General features: G+C 44.1%; 1 protein-coding gene across 2 annotated transcripts in view; it reads left to right on the forward strand.

Annotated features, from left to right (window-relative positions):
- Positions 1-25,919, forward strand: part of LOC141540231 (S-adenosyl-L-methionine-dependent tRNA 4-demethylwyosine synthase TYW1-like) — a 206,252-nt gene that overhangs the window by 170,022 nt on the left and 10,311 nt on the right. For both annotated transcript variants that reach the window (XM_074263980.1, XM_074263981.1), the window contains one exon: positions 21,416-21,583. In XM_074263980.1, coding sequence (XP_074120081.1) covers positions 21,416-21,583 — 168 coding nt within the window. The remainder of the gene's footprint in view (positions 1-21,415; positions 21,584-25,919) is intronic.

The following is a 25,919-nucleotide window of genomic DNA, read 5'->3' on the forward strand; positions in this document are numbered from 1 at the left end:
GCTTCATCTCTCTTAACCTAAATTTCTCCATCTGTAAAATGGGAATCCAGCACTTGTCCTGCTGACTTCATAGACTTTTACGTGAGGGCCACATAAAAGCTGAGCAAATATTCCTTTTCTCGAGCAAAAATATGAAGAAACAGGCTTCAGCTGCAGCAAGGGGGCTTTGGGGTGGCCACAGAACAGGTCATGTTAGCGCTGATAGTAGTGTGGCACATCCCCAAGGTAGAGAGGACTGGGCTTCCCAGTGGTTAGAGGGCAGCCTTGATTCTAGGCAAGGGCCTGGATTAGGTCACCTTTTCAGAGAGAGACGGGGGTGGGGGGGAGAGAGAAACAGAGAGAGACACACAGAAACAGAGAGACACAGAGATAGACATCGAGACTGAGAGAGACAGAGACATACAGAGAGTGTGAGGGCTTTGTGCCCCATCCTTTGCTGCTCACCTGGGCCCCAGGGGCTGTTTGAGCCCCTGCCCATGGTCCCTCCAGGCTTTGGGCTCCCAGACCCCAGCAGCAGCCTCTTTTCTGCCATCCTGCCCTGAGTGTTAGGGAGGCCGCCGGCTAGCTCACGGCTTTCTGTCCTTAAGCGGCCACCTTGCCCCAGTTTGTGGCTCGGCGAGAGCGCTGCTGCCAGGACTCGCTTCGGCTTCGGCACGTGGCTTGGTCTCATCTTGTGCTGGTGACCAGTGGGACCCTCCCTCAGCCAGGAATGGAGGTCCCCCCCCCCCGCCCCCGGCCGGCCTGGCTCTTCTTAGCCTCCTGCTGTTATTCCGCCATGTGGCTGTTCGGCCATGGGCCCTGTCTCTCCCTCTGCAAACTGGAGCCCTCATCCTGCATCTCTGTGTCCCCTCTAAGGGCCAGCCTGGATGCTGGATCCGGAGCTGTGGGAGCTTGGAAACCAGCCAGCTCCTCTCCCTCCTCTCCCAGGGAGTTAAATGATCTAGCCAGAGGCCTGAGACATGCAGCGGCCCGGAGGTCTTGCCTCCATTCCCTTTCCTTCTGGGTTGCTCAGGGTTTCGTGGAGGTTATGTGAGATGCAGGATAGATTCTCATCTCTGAGAATAAAGCCATGTTTCTGCTTTATGAGCGTGAATAGCAGACTCTTGGGAGAAATGGTGCCTTAAATTCAGAGAGTCTTTGGACCTACGGGATCGCCACCCCCCCCCCCCCCCCCGGTTGCCCCCCAGTCCTTCCCTCTGCAGATGAGACAAAGACCACAGAGTGATTTTAGAGCTTAGCTTGAAAACAGAAGAATCTGGGAAGACTTCTGTAATGTGCCCTCCTGGCAGTTACAATTACTAGTCTGCCCTAGGCCCAACAGAGAACCTTTGACCATTGACCTTTTCAGTGTCAACTCTACCTGGCTCGCCTCCTCTGAGGCCTTCAGAGGTCTCTGGACACGATCTCTTGAATCTATAGCTTAATAACCGGTAGCGCACTCAAGAACAGCCCCGTGTAATCTTAAAAGCCTTTATTATACCTAGTCACATAGTGCCCTGACTGATGCCCTGACTTGTCAGAAGACCCATGTGTTCACTACCAAACTCCTTACCTCTCTGGGCTATCCATCAGCTTGGCTCAGCTACCCCAGGCTAGGGAGGCAGGTTAAAGAGAGCGGGTGCTGCCTGCAGTGGGCTTATAAAGGGCCTGTGAGGTCACACACACAGCCAGTCAGCGAGAGAGTCACCCATTACGAAGCTATCTCAGTGTGGCCAGGATCCCACCCACAGGGCAGTCCTAATATCCACAGAGATTACTTCCGGGCCACTCAAATCTCCTGTTGCGCTGTGCCCGCCCATTTAAAGGGCCCTTACAGACTTTAGTCTTGGATTGTCACAGGGGTCTTACTTGTAGCAGATGTCAGGTTCAAAGGATACTTGCATTATTTCAAAGCTTAATTATGACTATTTTGAAACGGTTTGATTAGCTAGTTTCAGCAATCCACTGTAGTTTCTTGGCAGATACTGAAGAGTCAAAGATCAAAGTGGCCCCCAAGTTAAACAGCTCTTAGTTCTATTTGAAGGTGTTTTAGGGGTGCAAACTGTCAGGCCAAGAGACCTGGGGAGCCAAAGATCAAGCTCAGAATTCATTAAGTCCTTGGAGTTTGTTTTCATTTTTTAAAAGTTCTGATTTGGAGAAAACTCCCCGGTTCCTTTTCCTTGGCAATATAAATGTATTCGTTAGCATTACCAAGAATCTTTTGCAAAGCTTTTTTGGTTTTGCTTCAGTGTGAGCTGCTCTAATAATAGGGTGGGTTCACTTGTCTGTTCCAAAGGCCCAGGGCAGGTGAAGTTTTCCACTTGGATATTTAAGACAAACGTGCCATTTGGAAATAGTGTGACTGAAGAACGGAAAAGCTAGAAATAAATGTACGCGTGACGAGAGATTTAACAGTTGAGATTCTATAGGAAAAAAAAAGATTCAGACCTACTCGGGAAATGGTGATTACCAGTTAAAAACCTACCAACGTACAGTGAGCCAACAAAACATAGGACGGTAGCCGGTGGTTAAGCTGTTGCTGGTTATATGTACAGAGGGAAAACTTGGTGGTGAACAGCCTCGGTTACTGCACAGTAAAGGGAGGCGGGGCCTCCAGGGGAGCACCTGGGCCATCGGCAACAAGGGGAGAGTTTGCCAAGCTAGGAAAATAGCGTTTCTTCCTTTTGCACTGACGTGATGTAGTAGGACATAAAAAAAGTCAAATGTCTGCAGGAAAAAAAAATGGCACTTCTCTGGGCTGGGTAGACGTTAGCCGGCTTGTAAATTAGAGCAAGAGAGAAATGTGGAAGGGAAGGGAATTTGGAGGAGGTTTATTATCGGGATTTTTCATCGGTTCAGATTTACTTGACAGAAAAACCAGGTTTAGAGATTTTTCAGACTAGGTAGGGTAGTCTGCTAGCTAGTATAGATAGATTACATAGAAGCCATAGATATTATAGCTGTCAGTATGGATATTATATAGACAGGTGGCACAGGTGATCTAGATAGATAACATAGATAGCTACATAAATAGTGCAGACAGATATATAGCTAGATAATGCAAATAGCTGTACAGATATTATAAATAAATAACAGCTACTATAGATAGCGATATAGATAGTGTAGACAGTAACGTAGCAGAGAGCATGGATCAGGTAACATAATTATGTATCTAGATAGTGTGGGCAGATACCACAAATGGCTCTATGGACATTATAGACAAATAACAGCCACGTAGCTAGAGGACACGAATAGCTGTGTACATATTATAGACCGAGAACAGAGTTATATGGATGGTAAGTATAGACAGATAACATAGATAGCATAGAGATAGCTTAGATATTATAGATATCAAATAGGCAGATAAATGAAGCGTTAATTAAGCACTTATTATGTCTGGACATTGTGCTAAGCTCTGGGAAAGCCAGAGACATGTCCCTGCATCATCCTCAAGACAGCTGAGGAAATTGGTTGGTATTTTGAAGGGCCCGGAGAATGTTTTGAGTTCGATGAAGGATTTCGGAGTCCTCTGATGTAAAGAGCTGAAGACCCCGAGCTGGGCGTTTAAGCGAATGGATAAGCTACCAGGCGGGGGGAGATGAGTCATGAAAATGGCCACGTTCTTTGCGCGTGATCGGTTGGGCTCCAAGTTCTTCTGCAGCTTTGAGTAAGCCTGCCCGGTGTGCAGCTCTCTGGAGTGATGCTGTGGGAGCTGTTTTCTGCACTGTGGGCTGTCCGTTTGTATTCATAATAAACACAAGCAGTTTTTTATTTGACTTTCAAATGGAGTGTATCAAAAAAAGGAAAGCTGGCATGAAATGTAATAAAAGTTCATCTCTTGAATCTTAACTAACGCCTTCCAGAGGCATCTGCAGTGGCTTCCGGCCCCCAGGGCTGCGTTGTGGGCAGCGGAGCCACTCCACAGAACCCCAGTGAGCACAGGAAGGCCGCAGGGTGCGGACACGCCCTCCATCTCTCATGCAGGTGAACAGGTGGAGAGCGCCAAGAGGAGGGCCTGCTGTTGTGGAAAGGACCAAAATGGGGGAAAGGGTCCTGATCGGCTCCTGGTCCTTATGGGATCTTGGCACTCGATTTCTCTGGGCCTCAGTTTACTTATCTGTAACATAAGAGGTTAGAAAAAGTATCCTGAGGGTCTCTTCCAGCTACAGCCCCTGAACGATGTACAGGGCATTGGGCTGGACACTGGGGGACACAAATAAGACCAGTCCTTGGCCTTGGGGCGCTCGTGGTGTGGGAAGGTGAGGGAGACCAGCCAGGTGCCCTGGTACAGTAAGCCTCAGCAAGAATCCGGCCTCAAGCACTAACTGGGTGATGCTGGAAAAGTCATTTACCGCTCACGGCCTCAGTTTCCTCATCTGTAAAATGGGGATAATAGCAACACCTTCCTCAGCAGGGCTTTTGTGAGGATCAAATGCCTGCCACATAGTCAGCCCCACGAAAATGTTTACCTTAAAAATACTGAAGTACAAGAACAAGCTGATGGAATGGCTGTGAGGAAAAGTAAAGTAAATGCCAGAGGTTCTGAGGAGATAAAGATCACTTCTAGACTGGAGTCAGAGTCGGGGGGGGGGAGGGCGAGGTGAGAAGAAGCAAAGCTTTGTGGATGAGAAGGATGAGGAGCGGACCCGGATTTCTGCAGGTGGAGATGGAAAATGTGGAGCAGAGACCCAAATGGACAGAAGGTCTGGGTGGGCTCCGTCATGGAGTGGTGAAGGGGAATGGCGGGGGACCTCGGATGTTGCTCTGGAGGATTTGGACTTTTCTTGGCTCCGGAAGATGAGGACAGAGCACCCTCAATCTGGAGCCGGAAGGGACCTTCAGAGTCGGCCAGCCCAGTGCTGGGTGGAGCCAACGGGAAAACTCCGGCCCAGAGAACCAAAGGTCGGCAGTAGTGTCAGGGGCAAGGTGGAACCCCAGCCCTGGCCGTCTGCTTTCAGAGCCTGGGAGTTTTCTGCCTCCAGCCTCCTTATTGAAACTCCTGCTTTTAGCTTGTTTCTCTTCTAACTTTTGACCTGTTATTTAAAATTCTTGTCTATCCTTCCACTCTCTCCCTGCTTTCCTTCCCTCTTCTTGATTATCTTGGTATTTTTTAAAATTTTGTTTGGAAGCCCCAAGTAAACAAACCACAGCCATAGCCGATGACAGGCAAATCATTCCAGGGACAGACCTTGGTCAAAGACAAGAAAAATAGCTTTGAAAGGAAATTTGACATAAAAGAAATAGCCTCATTGACGTACAGAGCTCGCCCCACTCAAAGGCCTAGAAGCTCCATGAAAGCGTCTGCAGATTTTTCTCAAGCACCAGCACTCAAAATATTTTTCAAGCAATTTTTATTGGTTTTGCTTAATTATAAGCATTACAGCTGTTTCCATTTGTATTTTTTTTGTGGTGGTTGTGTATGTACAATATTTTGACTACATTATGGGTTAATTAGGCCTTTGTGGACTAGCAGGGGAGCTAAGCCACAGTAAATTATGTAGTTTGTATGGAAGAGGAGGTTCTGAATTCCAAACAGCAGATTTACAATTCCAAACGAATATTTCCACACCACCTGTCTATTATTTCAGGCAGGGGCTGTCTCTCCTGAGACTCTCTCCCCTCTAGGGTGGGGGAAACTTCTCCGGAATGAGTGCGTATTGGGACAATCACTGTCCTTCACCTCTGACCTCTGCTAGGATGACCCAGGCTTAATCTCTTCACATTTAGAAAACAGTAGCTCCCCGTATTATTATTGTTTTTATTTTTATTGCATAAATGAACCTATTCTTAACACATTTAAACAATTTTATCATTGGACAGGGAGATGATGATAATCCAGTGATGGGACAGAGATTTCCTGGTCATGTGACAAACATCCAAAATGGTATTTAATGAAATGCTGCAGGGGACGATGAATGTAGAATGAATCTCTCATTGAGAGCCATTTGTATGTGGTGCTCCCGCTCCTCGCCCCTGTGCAGCCCGGAGCCCACCTTCCTCCGTCAGTTGGACCTGTTTGCGCTAGGCCTAGCGCTCTCCTTTGGCGGCCTTCCCGCCATTGCCCTTCTTGGCTTCTCGGAAGCGTGTGATTCTACCATCGCTTGTCACTCCCCTCCGAGGTTTATGTTCGGCTCCCTGCTCATTCTTCTTCCTACTATCTCCTAGCGTGTCTTCAGGTCCCTCCTCGTGCCCAGGACTTCTCGTCCCTCCTAAGCCCTGGTCCTGCGGCTGCTGCTTCACACGCTCCCTGGACGTCCAGTGGGCGCAGAACAGAACTCCGGGTTCTGCCTCGAGCCCCGTCCTCTGCCTGCTGGGGCATCCTGGTCACCCCGGGTAGAAGCTCAAGGGCCATTCGTTATCAGCTCATCCTTCTTCCTCAGTGCCCAGGCCCATTAGGAGCCGAGTTCTGTCCTAAATGAGGAGGGGGGAGGCAGGAGGCAGACCTCAGTGAGCAGTCAGCGTGTCTAGCTTTTAATAAAGCGCCTGTCCCAAGGAGAGCCATGAAGTTGGCAAGCGAATGTGAAGTTTTCTAATTCTCTGGTGAGCTGAACCTAAAAATCCAGCCTTTTCCAAGCATTTGACAAAGAATTATTTCCTTTTTGCTTCCAGTCATTGATTTAACTAGACAGAAGCCTCCTTGGAGTGAAATCAGAGAAAGGAGAATAACCTTAGCTCAGCAAGAAGCGAGTGGACACAGAGGGGCAGCCGGTGGGTCAGCACTGACTGCTCCCAGCGGGGGAGGGCGGGCAAGATTTTAACTCCCAGAGTCACATGGTGCAGCCCCACAAGACTCTGCACTTTCACCTCACCATCTTCCTGTTTGTATGTTTTCCAAAGAAGGCCCCTCTCCAAGCCTCCCCCTTGGCCCCTTCATTCCCCCTTCCTCCTCACCCCCTGCTTCCCCTCCCTCCCCCTGCAGAGCTGAGGTACACCTACCCCGAGCACACACTCGAGCCAATGCAGAATGGCCCAAGGGTCTGCGAATGTTTGTGGCTGTGAGTCCGGTGTTTCTTTTGGACAGACCCTTAAACATGAGGCCCTTAGTACTGACATGGTTCACTCGTTCAGAGGGAAGCCACTGCTTAGAGTGAGACTTTCTCAGCCTTTTGGTTTCCCGGACCCCTTTGGCAGACCCCCTTCTCTCAGAATTCTGTCTTCAAATGCATAAAATCAAATACAAAGGAAACCAATTCTGTAGAAACAGTAATTTTCCCCCATTCAAGTTCATGGACTCCCCCAAATCTAGCCGTGGATCCCAAGTGATTCGTGGACTTTAGATTGATTGTTTTAGGGGGACCCCCCAGTTTTGGATTTCATGAAGTTCAGAAAGCTTCCTGATTGGGGTAAGAAAACATGTGTTGGTTACTGGCTCGGAGAAAAGCTGCGAACCAGTCCCACTGAGAACACTTACTTAGAGCCCCCCAGCTGCGTGTCCTCATGTCCCATTGGACTGGGAATGCAGCATTTCTGGACACAAGTCCCAAGAGCCATTCCTTCATCCTGGAGCCTCCTCTGGTTCCTGCCCTTCCTACTCAGAGTTGCAAGAGACTGACCATTGACCTGCTGCTCGGGGATACGTTTCTGATGTAATTTCTCAGCCTAGTGGTGAGGAGGCGAGACAGCGGTGGGATGGGGGCAGGTGTCTGTGGAACAGTCCGGCCTGCTCCCCCAGGCGCGGGTCCTGCCTCCCCAGCATCCCCTGCATCTCCTTGCTTCTGCTTGCAGTGCCCCCCCCCCCCTTTCATCTGGCCTATTGTCCCGACCCGGCTCTCCAGGCCACTTCGGCCCTTACACCCCTCTGGCCAGCTTATCCGAGCCTCCTCTGGGCAGGGTCTGCTGATAGCCAGCCATGGTGCCAGAGTAAGCTCTGGTGGATCGACTGATTCATTAGCTCACTTTGTCTCTAGGATAAAGTGCAAACTCCTTGGCTTAGCTTTTCATCATCTGGCTCCAGCTTATCTTGCAAGCCTATTGCTTCTTACTCTCCCTCATTTGCTCAGTCACACGCATTTTTTTAAGCACCTACTATGCGTCAGACCCTGACTGAATTAGGAAGTGGAGATAGGAAGACAAAAATGAAGTCCTTGTCCTCAAGGACCATGTATTCCAGTAATAATAATGATGATAATGATAGTGAGGATGAGGATGTGGAGATTATGCTATCACAGATATCACAATTCTCACCACGACCCTGGAAGTTAGAGGCTATGATTCCTCTCCCTCTCCCCCCAATTTACAGTTGAGGAAACAGAAGGTGAGGGACTAGTCTAAATTCACACAGCTAGTCCAGAGCTGGATTTTGAAGGAATAAAGGATCTTCACATATTGTATGTTGAACACAGGACACGAATCTTTAGTTTGGTTCATATAAAGCCTGACCGGAGAGTATAATCAATGGTATTTCTCTGTGTGTGTGTCCAACTGCCTTTTAGACATCTCCAACTGGATGCCAAGAAAATATATTTTTAAAAATCTCCACTATTTTCTCCCCAATTTTTTTTTCAAATTTTTATTTAAAGTTTTGAGTTTGATTTCTACCCCTCCCTTCTCTCCTCCCTTCCTGAGATGGTAAGCAATCAGATGTATAATTATGTAAAACATTTTCATGTTGGAGGTCTTAAACTCAGTAAGCCCAAGATAAGCTCATTATCATTCCCCAAGTCCGCCTTCATCGTCTTTTACTACAGACCTCAGTCCTCTCAGGCTCAGAGCCTAGGAGTCACCCAGGATTCCTCATTGTCTCTCACTCCCCAAGTGTCGCTGCCTGCTGCTTTCACCTTGGCATCCCTCTGACAGTGCCATCTCCTGCTGCACACCCTCATTTCCTCATGGCCTCAAGGCCTGCCGGGGGTCTTCCTGCCTCAGATCTCTCCCTGCTCCAACTCATCCTTCCTTTGACCACTAAAGTGATTTTCCTACAGCCCTGGTCTGACCGTGTCACCTTCTCAGTAAACTTCAGTGGTGACTCCATTGCCCCCGAAATCAACTATAAAATGCTCCTTTGGGCCTTAGAAGGCCTTCCTAGCCCATGTCCAGTCTTTGCACGCCTTGTTCCCCAACATGAGCTCTTTGATTCAGTGGCGCTGGCTTCTTGGTCACAAGCGAGATCCTCCGTCTCTTGGCTCTGGGTGTTTTCTCGAGCTGTCCCTCCTCTCCTCAACACTCCCCTCCCTCCAGTGTGACTTCTGATCTCTCTGACTTCTGGTAAGTCCTAACTAAAACCCCATCTTCTACAGGAAATCTGCCTCAGCCCCTCTTAATTTTCATGCTTCCTTCTATCCCTTCCTTCCTATTTATCTTGTACGTGGCTTGCTTTGTATAGATTTATTTGCATGCTGTCTTCTCTATTAGATTGTAAACTCCTTGAGAGCAGAGACTATCTGTTGTCACTTTTGCCATCCCCAATACTTAACACATAGTAGGTACTCTATATATGTTTGTTTATTTGGTTGAGTGTGTGTGTGTGTGTGTGTGTTCCTTTCAGAGAGATCTCATTTCAGAGGCAAGGCTTATATTCCTCAGGCCTTTATCAAAACTAATTCTAATTCATAGAGATATTGGAAAACCTGCTTTTCAGCTGATTTCTAGTCTTTTGAGTGGCTGAGAAATGCTAACTATTCCGCGGGAATTTCAGATTAGATTAGTAGAGAGGATCAGCCTCTTTTGTTCAAGGGCCAGTGGTTCAATGCTGTGAAAAAGTGTGTGGAGTTGGGCATTTTTTCACTGGAAGAAAAATGAAGTCAGCCAGCCTTTCTCCACCAGACTAGGAACAAGAAGCAAAGCAATTTTTTAGGTCATCCCAGGAGGCCCTTGATCTTTACAGTCAATTTTAGTTAAGATGCCAAATAAAATAGATGGAGCCCAGAGCCCTGAATTCCTAATAGAGTTATTCTCAGACAGTGACAGCGAAAATGATCTCTGGACCTTGATCTCCTGAAAACAAGGTGATTGGCCAGCAATTCACAAGGTTGTAACATGGCGTTTCCTATTTGAAGGAAGACGTACCAACTGGAAGGTGTGAATAGGACAGTTCCCGTTATGGACAGCTTCCTTGAGATTTGCTTGTTGTTGAGTTTAACAAATTAAAAATTTCCAAGTCCTTTCTTATTTCACTTGATTTTCACAATACCCATCTCTGACTTAGACGCTATGGATGTTATCGCCCTGATTTTTTAAAAACACTGTATGACTTTAATAAATGTTTTGTTGAGTTGAATTTGATTGAACCTTCAAGGCCTCACATGATGAGTGATGGAACTTCAGGTCAAAAATAAAATTGCCCCTGTCCTCAATAGCTTACCTTCCACTGGTGAGGAGAGAGCATAAATTGTCCAGCTCTCCACCTTTCCCTGCTGACTCTGTGAGCTTTCAGGCCCCCCCCAAACTTCCAGATTCTTGTCCATTTTATTTTTGGAAAATTATTATTTGAGCCCAAGTGCATGACTTTACTTTTGTCCCTATTGAATTTCATCTTGGTAGATTCATCCCAGTACTCTAAGCTGCCAGAATGTCTTTGGGTCCTGATTCTTCCAATCACCTTCTAATTTGACAAACATGCTATTTCTGCCTTTATTTTAAAAACTATTAACTGGTACAAAGCTAAGCAAGATGCCTGGGACCCTCCACTAGAGATCTCCTGCCATATTGACATTGAAGACTCTTAGAGTGATCCTTCAATCAGTTTCAAAAAACAACAGCAACAAATATCATTATATTATTGCCTAGCCTTGTTTTTCTATCTTGTCTGAAAGTATGACAGATTTTGTTAAATGCTTCACTGACATCCAAGTAAATAATATCTAGTACTTTATTAACCTCATAAAAGAAAATAAGTGAGTCTGTATCTTGTCTTTTTTAAAAATAGTATTTTATTTTTTCCCAATTTTATGTAAAGACAATTTTTAACATTTTTTTTTTAATTTTTAACATTATTTAAAAAAAAACAACTTTAAGTTCCAAACGATCACATCTCCCCCTCCCTAACACGCTGAGCACGTTGATATTGGTTGTGTACGTGTTGTCATGTAAAATACATTTCTACGTTAGTCATGTTGTGAAAAAAGAAATAGACCCAAAGAAAAGAACCATGAAAAAACTAAAGTGAAAATAATATGACTTGTCTCGATGAATCCTGGCTGGCTCTTTGTCCAGTGTCGGCCTGTAGGCAAAGGGCCCATTCTAATTCTGGTACTCAGAGGTGCACCTCATAGACAACTTTCAGGTTTGTAAATTGCTTTGCATATATTACCTCTCGCCCAACATTCTCACAACAGTCCTGGCAAGTTGATGGTATTATTAGCTTCATTTTACAGCTGAGGAAACCGAGGCAGAGATTGAGTGACTTGCTCAGGGACACATAAAAAGTCTGAGGTAGGATTTGAACGCAGGTCCTCTGACTATTCATCCATTAAAAGAAGTTCTAGTACCTTAGTGTGTGTTAGCTGAAATATGCTTTGACAGCATTAGCCATTTTAGTGACCTTCCTACCCAGCATGAAAGCACTTTTAGGCGGGCCTTCTTCTTTGGCTCCTAGAGACGTGACTGGCAGTTTTGCTTGCTTAAGGAATGCTGACTTGAATCCATTTATTTTCCCTTAAGTGACTTAAAAAAAAACAAACCAAAAAACAAAAAAACTATTAGGACCGGCAGAATTCCCTCTGTCATGATAATGTCCAGGGTGCTTCAGTCTCACCATGGAAGCTAAGTTGTCCCATCACACTTTTCCCGTACGTAATTACTATGTCCGACAGGCTGTGATTTGACTTGTAGGGGACCTCTAAGTACAGAACCCCCACTCTTCCAGGGCTGTGCTTTCCCACATTAACCCTGTTGGTCATCATCCTTGACGGCCGCCGCTCCCTTACGGGAGCTCTCTTAAAGTAGCAGTGGTCATCAGTACATTCGCGGGGCTGCACGTAGACCTCTTGGCTTGAGTTTGTCGGTGGATAGAGCAAATCGCTTCCTACCGGGAGCCCCCCTGCATTACAGGTTTTTATGTGTAATTCAGTCACTGTAAGTGATATTTAAATCCAAGAAAAGTACATTTTTATTACAGTGTGTCTGACATAGCAGCAAATCATTTCTTGAAGCTTTCTATTCACTTGGGGGTGGGTGGGTGAAATCCACATCTTTTTTTTTTTTTTTATCCACCCTGCTTTTGTTCACTGTAGGTCAGATATTTTGATTTACAATTTTTTTTTTAATCATTCCAGGTAGAACTTGGTTTAATGAATTTATAATCGATGGCTTAGAAGTGAGACCGTTTCTTGTTCAGTTATAATGAACATGGTAGCCTGTGGTTTATTTTCAGCAGAGCAGTGAAAACCAGCTCATTTTCAATGAGCCGGCCTCTATGCTAGACATGTGGATCAATGCAAGCCGGGCAGCCCAGGGCTCCACCTCAAACCCAGTCTTGCCACACATAGGATGCTTGCCCTCTCGTGGGCTACTCAGAGACCATCCAACCAAAACACCTTTCCATCTCTGCTTGCTTAGTGAAGGTATAGAAAGGCCATGCTAAGTTTAGCTACATTGAGTTCTCCATCTTCCACGAGATTTTTTCAGGGTTAATTCAGCCGAGATATCCCTAAGAAACACTGATTTGTAAGATTTTACCGTTATGTTATTTTTGAAGCAGGCAACACATTTGGAATCTCTTACCTCCTGAAATGTTTGGGTCACCTTGGCCTTGGCATCCGTCTGCTTGGGCAGAGGGTAAACTAAAAATAGGTTCACAAATGATGCTTTTGTAGTCAGTGCGCCTTTGCAGGTAGGTAGCAGACAAGAGGATGAGCCACAGAAGGAAGGGGGCTTTTGAATATCAACTACAGCCTTACTTTTGCATTTCTTTAAACCAGATAATTCTAACTAAATGGGACCCAGCAACACTCTGTGCAGACACCGTTGCAGTGCAAATTATTGAAATATGATTTCTTAGAACTTTTCACCTTCCTTCCAACCTTCCCCCTCCTCTGTTATGTCTCATGAGGAACCATCATTCCCTTGATGAACTGACCAGCTGCTAAGTCCTACAGGTTCTGTCTGTAAAATATCTGAACCGTTAGAGGCAACACAGAAAAGTGGAGGGAACATTGGACTCGGAGGAAGGAAGGTCTGGGTCCAGAAGCTGCCTCAGTCCCTGAATCTCTCTGGGGCTCAGTTTCCTCTTCTGTCAGATGAGGGGGTTGGAATTGATGGCCTCTGATCCCTTGCATCCACCCTCTCCTCTCCACCCTCCATCACGGCGTATTCAGGCTCTTACTGCCTCATACTGGTCTCCCCTTTCCAGACTGCCCTGTACAGTGCCGCTGGCGAATTCTTCCTGCTCTCATTACTCTCTTCTCTAGACTAATTCTTTCACTTCATGGCCTACACTCTGCAGTAGTTCTCTCTGAGCTGGGAAGTGTCATGGGCCAGATTTTTATGGAGGAGATGGAGGAAGGGTAATTCTGGCTTAGGTGCTGCAGAGCGAGATGGAGGAGGACAGGCTCTTGGGACCCTTGAGGGGATGCTTAGAAATCCTCGATCTTAGAAGTCCCTGGAGGAGAAAATCCTTGAAGGCAGACTTCGTGGATGAACTCTAAGAATAAGCATTTATGTGGCACCTACTATGTACCAGACACCAATAAATGCTTTACAAAGATTCTCTTGTCAGTCCGGCAGTAAAGGCCAGGCATAGGTTGGTAGAGAGGAAGGAGCCCCGAGTCTGGACATGGGACAATGCAAGTCCTAGGTCTACTTTCTGCTTACATGTAGTTCTGGGGCCCATCACTTCCCCTCTTGGACCCTCGGTTTCCTTTTAAAGTGAGAAGTTTGGGCAGGCTCCTTTCCAAGGTCTTTCCAGCACTGACAAGCAGCTCCTCTCCTTGGCCCCTCTCCTTAGCCTCCTGTTCCATGGGCCTCCCTGGCTGGCCTGGTCTCTTACAATTCTTTTCTTGCATTTCACCTTTCAACACTATTGGGCTCAGAGAGCCGGCCTAGATACAGGGAGTCCCAGGCACAAGTCCATCTTCTGCCACACAGTCCATTTTACAGATGGACAGCTTTTGTCCCATGCATACAACAGGCGCTCAGTAATAGTTTTAAAAAATGATTGTGTTGAGTGAGTGCCATAGAGCTCGAGCTGGTTGATCTCCTTTGCCCCTTCTGACTCTTTGTTTGAGAGAGGAAGAAACAGGTGGTTTACCATAAATCCCATTACCTGGACCAGAGCAGAGGCAAGTGGGGGGTATTTACGGTGAGGAAGCTTAAGATGTGTTGGAGCCGCGGCGAATAACCCAGTTCTAGGGAAGGCTTCAGGGAAGAGGGGTTGATAAAGGTGAGATGGCGCCAGATGGTGGAAGGCATTAGAAACCAGGTCTCATGCGGGCGAGGCTGAACGCTTCTGACCCCTGACCTGATCACAGTAAAGTGTCTTTCCTTTATAGTGAAGTATTTTTAAGCAGTAATTAAGTTTGACATTGGCCTAGGTCAGTCTATAAATTTCAGCTGATGGAGCTGTTGGAGGAGAGACCAGATTGCTCTAAGAGACTTCTTTTTGTTATTAGTTTTCCTCTGCACCTCAACTTCAGGGAGGCTAAAACCCCACCTCCTTTATCTCTTCTCGGGATGTGCTGAGAGTGTGGAGCAGCAGCAACTGTCGCAACTAGAATTTCAGTTCAGTGAAAAGCATCTTGACAGTGCCGTTTGACCAGCGTGGGAAATGACAGAGTGGGGAAAAGACTTTGTGCATTTTAAAGGAAATGCTTTGACATGTATTAGCAGACCCACTGGTTATGGATTTTTTTGGCTTAATTAATTAATTTGGCTTTTAAAAGTTGAGCCAATGAGTTCCCACTAACCTGATTTCCGCTGCTCTTTGAACATTAAGCAACTTTCTAAAAACTTGGGAAATTTCCTTTTGTCTCCTTTTATTGTTTCAATAAGTCTCTAAAGATTTTTAAAGTTGCGATTTACCCGACAAATAAGGAGTAATTTAACATTTATTTTTTTCTTGTACCTTGATGTTGGTTAAAAAAAAAAAACCCTGTTGTAGTGAAGAATTAAGAAACTCGTTTCAATCATCTTGCATTTCTCCCAGATTTTTACCTTTTGTGCGGTGGAGAGTTGAAAGACATCACTTAGAATTTAATTTTAGTAGGACGGGATTGAATCTTTGAGACAAGAAAGAAGATTTTGAATAATATGTTACATTTTTTTTTCTCTCCTCCTCCAAGGTTTCCAACTAATCTGAGAACATTTATTTTTCTCCTTAATTTCTAGTTTCTCAATCACTCTGAGATAGGCAGATTTCCGTGATTTCAGTGGGCAGGTTTTCCAGGAGATGGGCAGTAGGTAAATAAAATGTTAAGGCAGCTAGAAGGTGCCATAGTGCAAAGAGCACGGAGCCTAGTGTCAGGAAGGCTCGTTTTCCTGAGTTAAAATCCTGTCTTAGATACTTATTAGCTGTGTGACTCTGGGCAAGTCACTGTTTGCCTCAGTTTCCCCATTTGTAAAATGAGCTGGAGAAGGAAATCCCAAATGGAACCACAAAGAGTCAGACTTGACAAAAATGGAATGTCAAGAGAATGTTAGATCATTCCCGAAACTTACACCAGGAAATTCCACCATATCTGAAAACAAAGAAAGTAAGTTTCCTACTAAAAATAACTTCCCAGAGCAGCCTCGTTTGGAAATTAGTGCCATCAGGATCCCCAGAATTGTGATGAGAGAAGGGCAGAAGGGAAGGGAATGGCCATTTACATGGTGTTTCCTCTGTGCCCGGCCCCAAGCTAAGTGCTTTTTACAAATACTCTCTCATTTATTTGATCACAATCATAAAAGCGCTTCAGAACACCGTTATGTGGCTGATGAAATATGCCAAGAACTCGTGATTCCAGTAATGTGCCAATTCCTCCCACTAACCCTTTCTGTTTATGGGTCCGTTAGCGTCCGGAGCGTCTGAGAGGGGCTCGCAGGACACAGAGGGTCAGTGCCTTGTGCAGGGTCACACAGCTAGACGGCATCAGAGCTGACATTTGGTTTCCGACCTTGTCTCCAAGCCTAGGAGCTAGCTACCATACCTTCCTCCTCACCCACTGCCCTGTTAGCTGGTGAGACACCCACCGGCAAATCACAAACTTGTTCAACGTTGCATGTGGAAATCGGTAAACCTGACACTCAGTCTGAGAGAATTTTCCTTTTATTGAGCTGTTTTTTCTCCTCCCTTTAAAATACATTGATTGTTCAAAGAGCTGGCGAGGGGTCACGTCAGTGGGGAGAATTTGACGGTTTCTTATGTTCCTACCAGGGCTGCTGCTCTGTGTGTGTACCCGGTAGCTCAAGACATTATTTGATCTGCTATTGAAAACCAGCTAGTTGCAAGAGCAGGTGTGAATCTTGCTGTAGATTTTTAGGAAGTTGGGTCCTGAGCTCCTGGACGCTTTCCTGTGGCCTGACTTCAGGGAGAGCTGAGGTTGGGGCATGGTGGGGAGGAGCTTCAGAACCCACAGCTTCTTACTTGGGACTTCAGGTCCTTCATCTGTAAAATGGGGGCATTGGACAAAATGACCCTAAAGGTATCTTTCATGGCTAAGTTCTCTCACCCTGTATTGGTGTTCAGGCTGCGTTTTGGGGAGAGTTCCAGGAATGGTGAGCTTTGGGAAATGGTGAGCTGTTGGGAAAGCACAGTCAGATGAAACATTATGACTGATGCTTTGAGTGGGAATCTGAATTCAGGAATGGATTTCTTCTGGTATCCTCATCTTCTGGGAGAAATTGCCTTCCCAAAGTAGAGCTATTCCCAGTTCTGTGATCCATTTCTAACTTATTTCCACAAACATCAGGTGTTTCCTTGCTAATGTGGGGGATTCTCCAGTGTTCTCCTCGGTCCTGATATGAGTATGCTCTCCAGTGACGTAGCTTGTGACCTATCCCTGCCTGCCTCTTTGGGGTAGCCCTTGTCTATGACTTCCCATAAATCTCCTAGTCATTCTCAGGTCTGCCCATCATTCTCAGGGCTTTCCTCATCTTCTTGATATTGTACAATACAAACTGTGCCCATAGACTATGACTGTCTCTTCTCCCATGCGACTGGTCTATCTCTTTTCTGGAGTCATAATTTCTCTACCAACATGCCTCTGCCATGATTCCTCATTTGTAACATTTTGTAGCCCGCTTGTCTCTCCCACCAGGCTCCCTTCTATTCTTTTGGGTGACTTAAGTTTAATTCTTTGCATCCTCTATTTTCTCTAGCCAGTGTCCGCATAGCAGCCCTGGCTGAAGATTACTGTCAAAAGAGCATTTTTTGTTTCATGTGGAAGCTTGTTTTCTTTAATTTGTTATCATGAAAAGATACATCAGGATCTGTGTGCTAGACACACACCAAAGACAGACGATGATGCACCAGCTCCATAGGCTTTCATCTGACTGTTTTGTAAAATGAGCAACTGGCATTCCCTCATTCTCTTGATTCTCTTGTGTGAGATCCTTGGGCTTAACTTAGGAATGATCATGGATCTTGCTTTGAAGGTTCCAGGCTTGATGCAGCTCTCCCAGTGTCCTACAGACAAGAGCAGACTTAAGATTTCACCATTCGTGGAGATTTCCCTAGTGTTCTGTAAAGAATACAGGTCCTGCCCAATAGTCAAAGACTATAGTACTCTAGTGTTTGATAAACCTGAAGACTTCAGCTTCTGGGATAAGAAGTCATTGTTTAACAAAAATTGCTGAGAAAATTGGAAACTAGTATGGCAGAAACTAGCATTGGCCCACACCCTATAAAATAAGGTCAAAATGGGCTCATGATCAGACATAAAGGATGATACTGTAAGCAAATTAAGAGAACAAGGGATAGTTTACCTTTCAGATCTGTGGAGAAGGAAGAAATTTAGGGCCAAAAAGAATTAGAGAACATTACAAAATGCAAAATAGGTAATTTTGATTATATTAAATTAAAAAGAAGTTTTTGTACAAACAAAAACAATGCAGTCAAGATTAGAAGGGAAGCAGAAAATTGGGAGAAAATTTCTACATCCAAGAATTCTGATAAAGGTCTCATCTCTAAAATATATGGAGAATCGACTCAAATTTATAAGAATACAAACCATTCCCCAATTGATAGGTCAAAGGATATAAACACAATTTTCGGAGGAAGAAGTTAAAACCAGTTCAAGTCATATGAAAAGGTGCTCTAAATCACTATTGATCAGAGAAATACAAATTAAGACAACTCTGAGTTACCATTACACACCTCTCAGATTGGCTAAGATGACAGAGAAAGATAATGATAAATATTGACGAGGAAGTGGGAAAACTGGGACACTGATACATTGTTGGTGGAGTTGTGAATTGATCCAACCATTCTGGAGAGCCATCTGGAACTATACCCAAACGGCTATTAAATATACATACCCTTTGACCCAGCAGTGTCTCTACTGGGTTTGTATTGCAAAGAGAGCATAAAAAAGGGAAGAGGACCCACATGTGCAAAAAGGTTCATATCAGCCCTTTTTGTAGTGGCAAGCTCCTGGAAATTGAGTGGACGCTCATAAGTTGGGGAATGGCTGAGTAAGTTATAGTTTATGAATGTAATAGAATATTATGTTCAATAAGAAGTGATCAACAGGCTGATTTCAGAGAGGCCTGGAGAGACTTATAGGAACTGGTGCTGAGTGAAGTGAGTAGAACCAGGAGATCATTGTACATGGCAACAACAAGATTATGTGATCATCAGTCCTGATGGATGTGGCTGTTTTCAACAATGAGTTGATTCAGGATAATTCCAGTGCTCTTATGATAGAGCCATCTGCACTCCAGAGAGAGGACTATGGGAACTGAATGTGGATCACAACATAGTATTTTCACCTTTTTTGTTAACTTGCTTTTTTTTTTTTTTCTTTCTTTCTCATTTTTTCCTTTTTTTGATCCGATTTTTCTTGTGCAGCATGATAAATGTCAAAATATATATAATGTTTAACACATATTGGATTAGTTGCTGTTTTGGGGGGGTTGGAATATAAATTAATTTGGAATATAAAGTTTTATAAGGGTAAATGTTAAAAACTATCTTTATATATATTTTAACACTAAAAAACTACTGTAAAAAATATATAGATCTTAGAGCCAAAGAACCAAGTTCACTCCTTTTCTCTGACCTCAACTGGGAATGTGACATTGGGCAACATCACCTTACTGCTCCAGGTCTCCTTTGAGGGGTTGGGTTAGGAAGCCTTAAGGTCCTTCCAGCATTTAGACGGAGGAGCCCATGATCATCTTTACTTTGAACTCTGTACTCAGGGTCCCCTATAGCGGTGGCAGGGATCTTTGGCAAGCATGCATCTCCCTGTCTTACCCCTTGCCGGTTATTCATCTGCAGAGAACTGCCAAACAAAGAGATTTCTTTTGTTGCTTTTTTTTATAATATTTTTTATTTAGAATTTTTTTCAAAGAACAATCTATAGTTTTCACATTTGCATCGTACTAGAAGAAAGCCTGTGAGCTGGCATTTGTGCTACCAAATGGAGTGCTTTTCTGTTGTCAGCCACTGAAAGCAGAATGGAGTCTTGTATTCTTTGGACCATCGCGATCGTTACATAAAGTTGGGATCCGCTATGGAACGGCGTTTGCAGAAGTCTCTCTGTTTCCTTCCATACATATTCTTCAAGGACACTCTCGGTGCATGTATAGATTATTATAATGAACAGTTGAGAAAGATGGAAAAGTCAGCGTGTGGTTGGGCAGTTACTGATGTCTTGTGTTCAGTCTTGTAATATTTCACACACGCGGTTGTATTCCAAATCATTATTGCCTTTGGCTGGTCGGAGCAGATTTCAGGAGTTTGCTGACCAATGGAGTCTTCAGGCTCTTTTGAGCTCCTTATTATGCCAATTGATTTGCATCCACTAAACTTCCTTGGGAAATTGTTATAATCCATGTCAATCCCTACTTCTCATCCATGTCCCATTTTTCAGCACCAACAGCTCATTTAAATAGTTCGTGTTGGAGTAGTTTTAATTGTATGCCATATTTTTTTCCCTCATAATTCTTACAGTTTTATGTTAATTTTGAATCTTTGCTTTAACAATCTGTGATCTGACTGCACAGTAACAGCCAATTTGTGAATGGCACCCCAACAGCAATTTTTTCCCCCTGTCTGTTAAAATATCACTTTCATTTTTGGTTATGTTAGTTTATGTATTCCATGTCCAGGGATTTTTTAAAAAAGTATTTATATATAGGCATGGAGCTTCTCTAGGTTCTCTAAGTCTGTCTCTTTTTGTACTAGCTGTTTGGGGTTCAGAGACAGAGCTAAAATGGCTTCTGCCCTCCTATGCCTTTTATTATTTTTCTTATAATCAACATCTCATTAATCATTTCAGGAGGAAGTACAGAAAGAGCATTGACTTTAGGAGTCAGAAAACCTGGGCTAAAACTGTACTTTTCACACTTCCTGAGTGACCCTCAGTGCATTGCTCAGTCTCTTTGGGACTCAGTTTCCTCATCTGTAAAATAAGAGGGATAGACCAATCAGCTTCTTAAGTCCCTTTTTGTTTTAGAGCTATGGTCCTACATGTCTTTAAGAAAATTCCAAAGGAAAAATTCTCCTGACATTAGAATTAAGCTTAATCTTTATAACGATGTGACATTTATGATATTATAGTTTATTGTAAACAGAAGTTCTTAACTTGGGACCACAGATCATTAGAATTAGGATCTGTGGATAGATTTCAGGAGTTCATAAACTTGGACGGGGAGAAAATACATCTTTATTTCCATATAATTTGGTTCCTTTGTAATTCCATGCATTTTATTTTATGCATTAAAAACATTTTGGGTTCCATAAGAGTACACAAAATAGGTAGAGTCTCTGATTTAGAATCTTTCAGTAAGCATGCTAAATATTTCTCTCTGTAAGATGGGAGAAGGCATTGTTTCCCTTATAGAATCATCTGAACTGTTCCCAAACCATGCCCCTGTCCCCTCTCCTCCAAAATTAGAACAAATAAAAAATTTTTGTTGAGAAATGTTTAATAATCCATGTATCATGGAATAATGACTCACAATTCTTTGAGTATTACACAAAATCAGCATGCATTGAAAGTCTCAGATGGAAGGCGTGGTAACTACTGAAATGATGCTCTGGATTATATAAATAAGGAACGTAAAATGGGGGCTAACTTTGGTATGGAACCCTTCGGATATCCAGCTAACAGAAAGCGTGGTTTCCTGGGACAGTGAGCTGTGGATTAGGGAGGAGTCAGGAGATGTAGATGCTCGTCTTGCTCCATCACTGACTGACTACGTGACTTTCAACATTTATCTTTCCTTGTCTATAAAATGAACATATATAAAATAAATATGTCTCTTCCAGGTCTCACAGTTTGTGTTGCTTCCGGGCTGGTCCAGGGGAGAGGTTAGTTGTTAGCTTTCATCCTTTTTGCTGTTTATGTCTCCATAGGGTGTGACCTACTGCGGAGAAAGCTCAGCCAGCAACCTGACCATGGCCAACATACCCTGGCACGAGGAGGTGATCCACTTTGTGGAAGAGCTCGTGGACCTGCTCCCCAACTACGAAATCGCTTGTGAGCATGAGCACTCCAACTGCCTCCTGATCGCACACACCAAGGTAAGGCTGGATGGGGAGCCGCCTCCTGCAGCAGCGTACCTGTGCTCCCTTGCTCGTCCCTTTTCTGTACCTCGTCTTTGTGACTTTGCAGACCAGTGACCTCTTCGGCTGAGCTGTCCCCTGCCCGTCTGCGTCAACCCCCTCCTTTCTGAGCCATCCCCAGGGTGCCTGTGTGCTCGCTGGGTTGTAATCTGTAAGACTTGTCCCTGTCTGAAATGAAGGGGAAAAACTCAGAAATCATCAATGATCTTGTGATGACTTTCTCCCTTTCAGAAAAGAAAGCATTTATCTTCTGCTGGGTCACTTAGACTTCCTGGTGTCCAGAGAGTTTTCAGTTTTACCTGGTGATTCTAACCCCACCCCTCCCCCTTTTTGATCTTGCCACTATCAGAGGGAGATGGTGTCCAGAGATAGGCTTTCTTCCACAAATGGTTCTTTTTATCCCTTTTAAAATACCAGTAACAATAACAATGACCATAAGCCCAAGTCGGAAAGCCGGTATTAGAGTCATTATCCAAATGATTGTCTTGGTTCTTTTTTTAAGCTAGTCAAAGTTCAGCAGATTCATGTTTCCTCTTCTCCATAAATAAACAGTTTCTGTGCAAGATAAAATTCTGCTCATGTTAAACATGGAAAGCTCTTTGCTTGAACAAGCAGATAGCGGCATCTGAGCTGCTTCCAGAACCGCTTCTCCAGGGAATGGCCTGGAACAAAAAGCCAGACACTTGGATTCTGATTTCACAGCCTTCCGGATCTGCACAAAAGCACGAGACACGGCCTCCTCACCTAGGAAGGGGGCTGCCTGTCACCTCTTGGTCAAGCACTTCAGGACTTGGGCAAGAGCTGGTCTGTGATCACACATGCAGTTCCTTTGAAACAAAGATGTCTTGTAAATGCCATCACATAATTGAAATACAAATGAACAGCCATGGGGATGGCTAACTTGCCAAATAGTTAAGCCTAATGTAAACACTTAAAAAACATTGAATTTAATTTTCCAGCTTTTCTGTGTCATTTCCTCAGATGAGGTGATTGACTTGAAAGGTTTAGTTTAAAAAAAAAAAAAAAAGATACTTTTATCATTAATCCCTAGTAATAAATATGTAAATTTAAAAATGATAAATGATAAAGCATCCTCCCCTACCACCCCTTTTAAATTTGTTCATCGCCACTCAGAAGTGGGAAATGGACAACAGATATGACATTGACACAGATTATAAAGTTTTATAAAAGATTTAACCAAAGTAAATTAGGTGTGACAACCAGGAGACCAGAAGAGCCAGGAAGAGCCTTAGGAAGCAAGCATCTGATTGATTTGCCAAATGGAAAAGAGATGTTTACGAAAGGCAGCACCAGGCTCAAATGTACATTTGGCTGGTAAGTCTCATGAGTCAAGGTGATGGATTATTCTGACCAGTATCAGTGATCTCATAACGTAGTGAGAAGTGGTGGTGGATAAAGCCAGATCAAAGGAAGCTTGGCAAGACATCCGTGCAGTTGAAGTCATTCCAAGGGCATTTCAACGATAAAAAGCGGAAAAGATTTGTAAAAATCATAAACTGCTTTGTCTGCATCAAGGACACAACTGCCTCACTTGGCTCTACCAGGACAGTCCGGAATGTGGTTTTGGGGAGGCAGAGATCAGATGGAAAGAACAGCTGGTTTGATGAGGAGTGCTAACCAGGGACTGGGTGTGGCTCTGAGTTCCTTAGGTAGCAAGGGAAGGAGAAAAAGATAAATGTTCTTTAATTAGCAATAAAATGTCCTATCTGTCTGGTGTTTTATAAAGCACTTTCCTCACAATAACCTTGCGAGTCAAGAATGCAAATATTCTCTTCATATTAGAGAATGGTAAACTGAGGCTCGGCAAACCTTGCCCTAGCAGGTGTTGAGCTCAGGACTTGAACCCACGTGTCTGGCAATCCAACCCGAGTTCTTTCAACAAGACCAGGCTCCTACTTCAAAGGAAAAATGGGAAGGATTTGGACTAACTGGACATAGTGTAGGAGTAAGCCCTTTTAGCAGACCCTCCTCAGAAGAATGCTTTTCAGTGTAGAAAATAAAATATACGAGATTACATGGGAAACCAGTCATATTGAAATAAAGGTATAATTTTTCCCATTCAAATCCCCTTCCTCCCAAAATCTATCCATGGATCAGTCCTCGGGATGTGTGTGTGTGTGTGTGTGTGTGTGGTTAAGAACCCCTGCCCCAGTCAGGAATAAATGGGGGATAAGTCAAAGGTGAGCTCAAGATTAGGAGCCTGTGTAACTTGGAGCATGATGTTATCATGAGCAGAAATAAGGGAGTGGGAGTCTCCTGGGTGCTACTGAGGGCTGGGAGGATGAGGTAAGTGTTCTTTCTGGTCTCTCCCCTCCTCGATGAGGGGTCATCTAGGCAAACCTTAAGGGACCCCGCTGCCGTTTTCTCATCTTGCCATACTATCTTACATCCTTAATGCTTTTAGGCCATCTTTTTTTTTTTTCCACCAAGTTAAGCTCTTCATGGTTAAAAGTACATAGTGGACCTAACCAAACTGAATGCTTTGGGTGCCAACTCAGTGCTTATCCAGATTCTTCCCATCCTGGGCTGGAACTAGGAAAGCTGGCCAGAGAAAATATCCGTAGTCACTTAAGTGGCTGTTAGAACTTACCCAGGCAGATATTGCCATTGGCAGATGGTGACAGCAGCCTTGGAGCCAAATTTGCATAATCTGACTGCCTGCATGCTCATTACTGCTAATTTGTTTGATGCTGTTTTATATGAACATGTAAAAAATATTGTATTTATCAAGCTAGTTTACCATAATGAGCAGGAGTAAGGATGGATTCCATTACCAAGATGATCCTGCGAATCCACTGGTCACTACTTCTGGATCTCTGGGTATCCACAGGGAGAGTTCCCTGGCGCCATTCGCAGTTAAAATTCTCCTTCCAATTAGCTGGATATAATTTTTCTTCCTAGCATCATTGTTCTTGTTAATTTTCAGCTCCATTGCTCTGAAGAATGAACCGTCAGTGACTAGCAGTAATGGAGAAAAGCAGGGTTTTGTAGCACCTGAGGTTGCAGGCCCGGGTTCAAATCTCCTTTTCACACTCACTAGCTGTATGGGCCAGTTACTCTGACCTCTCAGAGTTTCAGTTTCTTGCGTGTCAAATTAGATAATAATAGCACCGACCTCATAAGATTTACTGTGAAAATCACATGACATTGAAGGAATATGGGCACATGTACATGTGTATACATGCACATACGTACATGCGTTGAAAAATATACCCCACATGCTAAGCAAACAGTATATAACTATATATATATTTAATAATTGAATAATAATAATAAATATGAGGATTAACTGTGGCCCATTATCTTACCTGGCTAACTCTCTTAAGCTTGATGATTTTTTGTCCTTGGTGCTTTTGCTCATTTGTGTATTCTTTTATTTTTGCTTCCATGGCCTTGGAGACCTCAAGAAGTGAAGAGGGTATATATTCAGAACAAGTTAAAGAGCATTTAGGAGACTTCTCCCAGCTTAGCGGTTTCACTGGCTGGAAGCTGAGGGGAAAAAAGAATTCTTTTCTTCTCTGGAAGTGCTTTTTTAATTTTAAAATTAATTTGTGTTTCCAAAGCTCTTCTCCTCTTTCATCAGAGGAGCTACCGAATCGTTCTGTTCTAGCTACAGTACCACACACCCATTTTAATGAGCCGCCGAGAATTAATCACTAATCATTACTCAGCTTCGTAAGCAGGCCTGGCTCGCAGCCAGATCCTTTGCAGATGCTTTAGTAGGGGATCTTTATCCCCATGGAGTCTCACCCTTCCCAGCACCCCCACTTTGTTCAGTCCCTTGTTGGCCAACCTCTCTTAACTCAAGGCTGTCCCTTTTAGTTGGATTCAGCAGGTGCCCAAAGAGGCATCCTTCCCCTCCTCCCTGGAGCTCTAGCCTTGCCATCACACGTACAATCTGCTCCAAATCATTCAAAATATTTTGCTTTCACTTAGCATCAGTTCATGTAAGTCTGAAAAAAGAGTTTTATATATATATATATATATGTAACATTTTGCTTTCACCTATGTCTGCAGAATTCATGTGACACAGAAAAAGAAGAGAAGTGATGCTAGAGGACATTTGTTCTCATCTAAAATCGACAGAAACTTGCAAGCTGTGTGACCCTAAACAGTTCACTTAACCCCTTACCTCAGTTTCCTTATCTGTAAAATAGCAAACCACTCCAATATCTTTGCAAGGAAAACCCCAAATGGGGTTATGAAGTTGGACCTGATTGAAAAACAACTGAAGAAAAATTGGTAGAGATTTGTATTGGGTCAGTTTGGATTT

Source organism: Sminthopsis crassicaudata, chromosome 4, assembly GCF_048593235.1.
Source record: "Sminthopsis crassicaudata isolate SCR6 chromosome 4, ASM4859323v1, whole genome shotgun sequence".
NCBI lineage: Eukaryota > Metazoa > Chordata > Mammalia > Dasyuromorphia > Dasyuridae > Sminthopsis > Sminthopsis crassicaudata.